Consider the following 9,321-nt stretch of genomic DNA (forward strand, 5'->3'; position numbering starts at 1 on the left):
GATATCTCGTCGATGCAGTTTATAATGGAAATACAGTGACGGCATATGTCCTATGATATATAGAATATTGAATCTTAATAAACGTTCTCTGGAGTGCCAAGTGGGGACGATACATAAAAGTTCAACTCGATAGCCTGGTGCATTGTATTTTTAGTTTCACTTATATGCAGATGAATTGTTTCTACGTGTATTAAATTACATTTAACGTTATGAGGGTAAAGGTATAAAGTTACTGGCGTGATAATGCGCATTACTGTTTCAATAAATATTATGCCCTTGGCCTTCTCGTATCGAATTTCTAATATAACATCGAGATTCCGTGAACCTCTCGACTTGCGTGCTGTTTGTGCTGGAGGGCGTACTTAGCCATACCGTTTACATTCCATCGACTTCCTATGCAGGATATGTATTGGAAATCATTGCTTGGTAGACATAGTTCGAAAACGCACTTTTCTTATCGTTCCTTTAGGAGGGTAGACCTTTAAATAGCTAATTTAGGGAACTAAATTAAAACAAAGCCTATTCATTGTAACTCAAGTACTTAGATGAAATGATATACAATGTCTCTTGCGATTCATTGTATTTTGTTTGTAAATTAAATATATTCAAGGTGACTGGCGAGCTGGCTAGTGTTCACTCTTTAATTCGTTACGAATTTCCAGACATTCATTTTATAAACTCCAGCCTTAAAATTAATTTGCTAACTAATGTTCGCACATTTTTTAACAAGGCCTACCGGTACTGAGCAGTTATTCCCATTATTAGACTAATTCTTTCAACATTCGAATATCTGTACGCTCTCTAAAAGCTGAATATGCGAAATATGAACTCACAACTTCGACTCCATTAATGATAAATCTAAGTGGAGTAGAATATGTAGGGCGATGTGAATTCCAAACTCATACATCAGGAACTTAACTTGCATTTGGAATGCATGATTGATTCTTTCCTCTATTTCGAGAAAATCTTACAAATCCAAGAAACATGTATTCTGAGTTGTTGATATAATTTGTAGATACAAGAAAATACACATTTCTACCTTTTCTAGACATGCATTTAGTTTATTTACAGTTTTATTTGTTAAAGGAAGCGTCAAATAAAATAAAAATTCACATTACAGAAAGTTTATTAATGGAGTAGACCATTACATATGATACAGCATGTACATCACAGAACTGATAAATGGTGATAAGTTTTAGCGCCGGGCTGGACTCTCTGGAGGAGGGAGATTATAATATAAAGGATTCAAGAAAGTCATGGGAAATATGGTACAGTGAAGCTGGGTACTCGAAAACTGATGGGAGAAATCGCTCTTTAAGGATACGAAGAAACGAAAATTTAACGTTAATATGCACAAATCCTCTAGTGAGCAAAGTTAAAAATGTGTGGGACAGCGTAGAGAAAGGGACGAAAAAAATCCCTACCTCCGGTCGATAGTTATTTTAAAAGATTGTACACAGCACTTTGGTGGGTGCTGCAACCAGCCGGCGCCAGCCCACACGGTTTATGGTTGGCCCAGCCCCACCCTCCTCCTGGGCTGCCACCCTTTCTCCTCCAATCGCTCCCCTCGCGCATCACTAACAAGCAGTAGTGGCAAGGCACTGTCTCTTGATCTTGTATGGTACTCTCACTAAAGTTTAGAACCGTGGTTAAAATGTTTGTAGTGACGTTTTGTTGGAGATTGAAATATTTTAGCACAGTGGTCAAGTCAATTATTGGAGTTTAAATTGCGAGTGTGAAGATTATGGGCACTGGTGCAAGGGGATTAGTTGTCTACAGCTTGTAGGATTCACGAGTTTTCAGGCCATTCACTTCCTATATCAGTTACAGGGATAGCGAACAAACCTAGAGCAACAGGTGTTATGGTGGCAAGAGAGAAAGGGTAACGAGGCCAAGCCATACCTCCACCTGGCCAGTAACAGTAACAACGCTAGAAACAATGCTGGCAGAGGATAGCTAACTGGAGCGGTTGGCCGTCGGACTGTTCACCTTTCAACATTGGGTAGAAAAACCTTGGATGTTCAAATGGAATGCATCACTCCATTTTATACATATTGTATAAGATACATTTTTACATATAATACAGTTGAAAACGTCCTACGTACACGCTAGTGTGGCCTGGATGACAAAAGTCTGGCGTTATGGCTCAAAGGACTGTAACTCTTTCGAAGGCAGCAGTATGTGACAGCATTATGTAATAAAACTACTCGAAAACTATTATTCGAATCATTTTACACATACTGGGGTATGCAATTAGGTACAAAGAATAGTGACTAAGACCATACCACCTCCACCACCATACATACACGGGCTGTAGTAAAGGAGACAACTTAGAGTACCACCACATCCCTACTGCTTCAGGGCGACAGGCCCTGTGGCCAATTAGCACACCTCTAGGCTAACTACACTAATACAAACAATACAAAAATTACACAAAACGATTTTAATAACTGCTAATATCAACAGACATGGTGCAAACACTTCAGCATTTAAAGTGTCCAAAGTGAAGTTTGAACAAGAATACATAGTTTGAATGAATATATGAACACAATAAAAACTTCGAGAGAGAGAAGCTGGTGCCAAAAATTGGGTCAAAAGACCATGTCCGTCTACATCTAAAGCAAACAAAGGTTACAAATATGAAAATGTACATAGATGTACAGTTTATGACAACTGGGTCCCCTAATTAACCATAAATTCTTGATCAATTGCTTGTTGATTTGACAGTCAATTTTAAGAAAGTCAATTACAGAACCAAGGAGTCAAGGTCGGGGGAGAGAGCATTTCCATGGAGAAGTGTGAAAATGTTTTTTTTTTTTCTTAAGTTCTGAATTAGATTAAAGGCATATTAAAATGCAAATGTGAATTATTGAAGACCCAAACCAAGATGGCAGACCACAAGCAAGGCAAAAATCACCAAAATTGTCACACTTCACATCTTCCCCGCAGGAATTGTGAGATCAAGACAGTAAATATTACACCAACTACTGTTAGCTTAGGACATATACAAAATACAGTTTACAAGAAAATTACATCTACATATGCAATATACAACTAGTGCTCAACAGGCAGGTACAGGCCAAGCTAAGATCTTGCTTCATAATCAATATGTACAATTTACTATACAGCAGTAACACAGCTCAGGAGTATATCACCATGTGCTCTGTACAATATGGCGTTTACAAAAGGTACATGTTCCAAATGTACACATCAGCATTTTCTGTACACTAATTTATTACAAAATGTTTACATTACATGCCGCAACATTGGCCTCCTCAAAAAAAATTCAATAATATTCACAGAATTTACAATTTGACAATGTTAGGTCTTTTGGCAAGGGCAGGAGCTCTACAGTATAAACACATGGGCCTGTTCCAGCCTGCATGAGCTGAAGTACAGGGATACAAAGATACAAGATTAACAGATATTAAGACTGCTTATTACATCCCAGAACCAGCAAAACCAAGATCAAATGTGTGAAGTGGTTAGCCTTAATATGCATGCTGGTCTGAAAGAGTTTGAGCAGCATGGTAGTTTTAGCCCAAAAGGTGGGCTAAGGTACAGTGGCCCAAAGACCTGGTATGAGGGGGCACGTTATTAACTGTACACATCCTGGTGATGGTGAGAAGGATATTTCTGTGCCCCAAGCTCATAACGACAGTCTCAGGGCCACTACCGAATTGTGCACTGCAACAGGACCTTGTCAGGCATACCTTAGATGGGGAGGTGTCCCTGGTCCTAAAAATGATCTTAAGATGCAGTACATGTGCCAGTGTCCTAATTCTTTTGCAGCTGGTGAGACAAAAGGTTGTTTAGTGAAAGTGTTGGATTGAAATTTGTATAATATATAATCCAGACACCAGTCTACTAGCACACAGGCAGGACTTGCCAGAACTGTGCCTGATTTATTGGTGGTATTGTAGTATCACACTGACATTACAAACACACAAACAAGTAAGAAAATATAGAATATTCAACTGTACAGATTTATACAGTAATGCCCAATATTACATATTGAAATTGCCTTTATATATACCAGTTGATACAATGTACATCAAATTTTACAATGCGCTAGGCCAAGTTGACCCATTGGCTGGACGAGGGCAGAGTCCCGTTCCTAAATTAGGACGCGGGCAGGGCAGGCACCTCACACTCCCTTTATATTCTCACATGCTCTCTCTCACACACACACACAAACATGCAGTCACTTACGCTCATTCGCACAAATGCACATCTTCAGTTGTTTGGTGCACATGGCCACTTTTCCACTTGGTCATGGTAACATACAAAGCAACACCAGCCAGCAATTTGAGCGTTACACTGTCCCTCCCCTAAAAAAAATTATTATCTGTGCCAGGCTCTTTATTTTTGTTTTGCAAGGTCTACATCTACATCCAGTGTCCTAGGGTGCAGATGCTAGTTCAGGGGCCAGGATTAGTCGTCACCTTGTCCAGAACTCAGAAATGGGCTGCCATCCACTTGCTCTACCTCAATCACTTCAGAAGTACCATGGTTTGGCCTGCCCAGGCAAACATGGCTTCTAAATCCTAACATTATACACCACTACTTATATGAAAGAAAGAGCAATACAACAGTAGGTAACAACATTTACCAATTGGGTAAAAAGTGGCAAACAGGTATATGTCTAAGATTCAAAATTGATATATATGGGAAAAGCTCACTACAGCAAAATCATGCAAATAGCCACAAGCCCACAATAATGAATAACATGCTCTATCAAACTACAAGAGCCTAGCTGAAAAGTTACTATGCATTAAGGGCACACCAAAATAAGTTTGAATTAATGTTAATTTAACTCTTCCTGTTATCAATAGTGATCTTTTTTTTTTCTTTTTTTTTTGCAGAAAATCATACTGTATTCACTGTCACATAAAATCTTCTCATCTTCAAAGATCAGAAAAGTCAAGGTAGAACCATAATTACCTTGATACACAAATTTTAAGATATGCTTATCAATAGCAATAACATATTAACTCAATAAAATTAAAGGATTTTGTAATACCATTCCACATATGAACTAATTTATTCCTCCTAATTTTTTTCCAGTAAAAAAGGGGAAAACAATATAAATAATAACACCTTGCAATTAAAATTGCTTTTCAGCATCTTATATATCATCTATGAACCTTCTTGTAAGGCCAACTAATCAATTTATTCTGTTTTAAAAAGAAGAAAAAGAAAAAAAAAAAAAAAAATTATAAAATTATTTAGTCCGTGCAATCAGACCCGACTGATTATGCTTGTGTTTCGAAACAAAAACATAGACCTCTGAATATCATATTCCATCAATCAATAAGGCTATGAACAATCTTTTGGATTATACACTTCATGTATAATGGAAAACATCAAAAAAGCTAAATCAAGTGCATCACACCACAAACATCAGTTTCATGATAAAAACTTCGTGCTCAGAAAATTTCAAGAATGAATTCTTCGTTTAATTGTTTACATAAAAAATGTTTTTTTTTTTTTTTCTCTTTTTTAAACTCTCTCCTCCTCTTCTTTTTTTTTTCTTATGGCTTTCTCCCTCGATGGAAAAGTGGGATGTGGCAGGTGGTGGTACGACTCCAGCTTAGAGAGGGCTGGTCATGTTAGGTCCCATGGAGTCAGGGGCATTCTTCATGAAATACTTCTCTAACTTAGCCAAAATGTGTTTACCTGAAAGGGGAGGGAAATACAATAATAATAATCATGTAAACGTAACTTAAATCACCAGTTTTGCTATCTTACCTATAGCATAGAAAAAGTTAATCACCAAACAGGTTATCCAATGTAAAGAAAATTTTCATGAAAATAAGAAACCCAAGACACTCACCATAAGTATACTTGCGGAGAGTTGAAATGTGTGGGCGGATCTTGTGCATGAGCATTTTTCGCTGGGCAGGTTCAGCCACATCTATCATCTTCTGCACCACATAGTTAGCATACTGATCCTTCATTAACATCAGCAGAGAGCTGTGTGCATTGTCGTTATATCCACACACCTGGAAATGTAGAGCAAATATGCTTTAATATTGGATTCCATCTGTGTTTATATTCAGGAATCTTTTAAATGTCTTTTTCATCAACAAACTTGTAAATTAAATGCCAGAACCGAAAAAATCCACCAGTGGATTTCCTCAACAATTCTTACTAATTCCTGATATGTAGTATTCACAAAAGCCTGGCATTATATATCCATTAAATAAATATTGCATAAAAATAAATCTCAAATAAATTCATGAAAGTGTTATATAGCAATAAAAAACAGAAAAGAAAACGATGTCAATATACAATCGATGATAGTTATACCTCAATCATATTTACCTCTTCAATGAGCATGGCCCTCTCGGCACGGGTAGCATGCGTCACACACTTCTCTACTACGTTTGAGGCAAATTTATGCTGAGAGAGCTTTAGAACCCCGCCACGCACCACGCCAACGATCTTGCTCTTATCTTCTGGTTTTCCATGCTCTGGGGGAGAGGGAGAAAAAATATTCTATTTAATAATCTTATTTGTGATGTATCTTAACCAGAAAAAATCATACATATTATGATTGGGGGGAGAAAAAAGTTGTGGGTCTGTAACATTCAAAAGTAAAATCTTACCAAGCACATGTTGGATGACATAATTGCCATACTGATCCTGTAACAGCTGTTCGGTATGTTGGTGTAGCTCCTCAAGCACTGGGGACGTTTGGTCTCCAGTGCAGTGCTCCAAGATACGCTGAATAACACGGCAACCATAGGGGTGTGTAGAGAGGGTGAAGACTTGCCCCTGTAAAAAAGGAATGTAAACTGAACAGTCTATACCTTTGCACTGGTAACATAAATGAATTTTTGTATCTGAGGCACTCCGATATACTTTATCCATATATACTGATAAAAAGGAAAAAATAATGCTTATAGAGTACCTGGAAAGCATTGATGATAAACTGTAAGGCCATGGGATCCACACACTCAATGCATTTTTGCACGACATGGTTGCCTGTGAATTGAAAAACATGGATTAACGTACATACTAGTTTTGTTTCCTTCTAGCATTTATAATGATGCATGTAAAACACTATATGGAGGTGCAGTTCTTAAAGTCACCCCTTACCATTCTGATCCTTAACACATTTGAGGACATGGCCATCCAGTTCACGCACGATGTCTTTCTGCTGGTCCTGAGTAATGCACTCAAGAGCCTTCTGAATCACACGGCATCCATACATCTGTAGTGCTAAAGGCAAAACGTGGCCACGAATCTTGTTTGCCAAGACAGTCTTCTGCTCGGGGGTTCCAAATTCAAAGAACTTCTGAATCACGTAATTACCTGTGAACAAGATTTTATTCAATTTATGGTTAAATATTACTCAAGACATTTTATATTCACAAATAAATTTATTTTCAAACAAATATTCTCTCATGCAAATATTGCAAATATACTGCAATCATTTCCTCATCTGACAGTATTTGATATACAAATAGAAAAATTAATTTTTGCAATACATACCAAACACATCAGTCATTAAAGAATAAGCTGCTGTTAGGATTTCGTTGAATACCATCTGCTTTTCAGCTGGTGTTGCTCGTTCAAGCTTTTGTTGAATGAACCTACAATAAAGAAAGAAATTTGGATAAATAACAATGCATAAATGATGTAAATTCATAGTAAGAGGTAACAAAATGAACAAGATAACATTTGAATTTCACAAGAAATAATCTTTGCCTTCAGTAATAAATATACCTGGAACCATGCTGGTCTTGGCTGAATTCCACTATGTGGTTGGCCAAGTCTCTGAGCTGCAGGTTGGGGAATCGATTGTTTCGGAAGTCCTCCAGTAAGCGCGAGCGACCAGTACATTTTTCCAAGCTCAGGTTTCGTTTTATGGGTGGGAATAAGGATGAGGATCCGCCAGAAGTGAACATTCCATTTGTGGAACCATTTCGGAACTTTGCTTCTGCTCCTGGTGCAGCAGAGATGACACGGTTACCAGACATTAGGGCACCTAGTGGCAGTGCCGAAGAGGTGTTACTGAGGCTTGGGGGTGGTGTCAGGCTACCAGAGGTTAGACCAATAGGCCCAGGGGATGCGGTAACTGTACCAAGTGCTCCATAGTTGCTCGTCCATTTGCCACTTCGGAAATCTTGAGAAAGTGGTGACAGAACTGAAGTGGTACGGTCTAAGGAATCACGTCGCCCCATGCTACCTCCAAGACCTGAAAGGAGTTGGTAATCTTTGTCATGTGATCTTCCCTTTAACTTTTGAGGAGAATGTTATGAAATGCAATTCAGTTAAATTTAGGGGATGCACCTTTTCAATTGAAGACGCTACATACACTCTTAATTATTAAATGATATTCCAGCTCACAAAATTCAGTTATAAAGTTGTTAATGGATGGGACTTACCACCACCTAAATTGCCAATAGCAGGGGATCCAATGGTGCCCAGGGTGCTATTGCCAAAACCTAGACTACTAGTTTGCAGACCCAACGAGTAGTTGTTGCCTGTTAGTGCATTGGAAGTCTGCAGGCCTTGCGAGAGGGAATCTGCAACAATGAGAAACGAACCACACACTATAATAATCTATGTTGTACTGTTGCATGACAGGATGCACTTATTACACAAGATCAACGTCGTACTGTGACTTTGTGATTAATAAATATTATTAATGAAGGCTAATAAACAACATGCAAGATCTGACTAAGATGGTGCCATCACCCACACCTGTAAATCACAGCACATCCTTGATACAAGTCTGAATAGTTTGTGTATGTCCATTTCTTTTCCCTTAGCCAGGGACAGTGTAGCAGTGTTATTAGTATCACACTTAGGTTCTGATGTATTCATCATGCAAAATCATTTAAAACTGGCCAGTTCATATGGAGAAAGTTTATGTAAATAATAGTTTCTTTATGAATCATCTTGTTATTCTACTACTTATCCATGAGCAACTAGCCAGTAAATTGGTTATTGGGGTCTTGGGATGTTAGCTTTCACAACATACAGTATTCATATTGGTTACACTCAACATGCGTACCAGCAAGTGTGTTCCCAGTGAAGGTCTGGGTGCTGTTTAGGCTCGGAGTCTGGCTGTTGTTGTAGATGGAGGCTGGTGGAGTTCCTATCTGGGGTGCCTGCAACACATGAAGATCATTAAGAACTGTTACTATCTATATCATCAAGACTAAATCTTGCCAATCCCCTTTGTAAACAAGATCAGCTTTCTCATGTTCATCTACTGTCCAATCATAATTCATGCCCAGTAGACCAGGCATCTCACATGAATGCAAATAGAGGAATGGGATTAAGGCAGTACCTGGTTTCCTAGTA

The 9,321-nt window shown here is 38.3% G+C and overlaps 1 protein-coding gene across 33 annotated transcripts in view; it reads right to left on the reverse strand.

Moving 5' to 3' along the window:
• Positions 1–1,108: 1,108 nt before the first annotated feature.
• Positions 1,109–9,321, reverse strand: part of pum (pumilio) — a 259,778-nt gene continuing 251,565 nt past the window's right edge. For 18 of the 33 annotated variants that reach the window (XM_070143618.1, XM_070143612.1, XM_070143616.1 and 15 more), the window contains 11 exons: positions 9,308–9,321; positions 9,029–9,125; positions 8,397–8,537; positions 7,735–8,206; positions 7,501–7,601; positions 7,105–7,320; positions 6,917–6,990; positions 6,612–6,780; positions 6,313–6,476; positions 5,837–6,005; positions 1,109–5,679 (listed from right to left, as the gene is read on the reverse strand). The exon at positions 9,308–9,321 is cut by the window's right edge and continues 157 nt beyond it. In XM_070143618.1, the coding sequence (XP_069999719.1) occupies positions 5,594–5,679; positions 5,837–6,005; positions 6,313–6,476; positions 6,612–6,780; positions 6,917–6,990; positions 7,105–7,320; positions 7,501–7,601; positions 7,735–8,206; positions 8,397–8,537; positions 9,029–9,125; positions 9,308–9,321 (1,703 nt within the window). In that variant the 3' untranslated portion in view covers positions 1,109–5,593. The remainder of the gene's footprint in view (positions 5,680–5,836; positions 6,006–6,312; positions 6,477–6,611; positions 6,781–6,916; positions 6,991–7,104; positions 7,321–7,500; positions 7,602–7,734; positions 8,207–8,396; positions 8,538–9,028; positions 9,126–9,307) is intronic. The other 15 variants (XM_070143622.1, XM_070143620.1, XM_070143619.1 and 12 more) reach the window with 3 other exon arrangements.

This window comes from Penaeus vannamei, chromosome 31 (genome assembly GCF_042767895.1).
Source record: "Penaeus vannamei isolate JL-2024 chromosome 31, ASM4276789v1, whole genome shotgun sequence".
NCBI classification, from domain to species: Eukaryota; Metazoa; Arthropoda; class Malacostraca; order Decapoda; family Penaeidae; genus Penaeus; species Penaeus vannamei.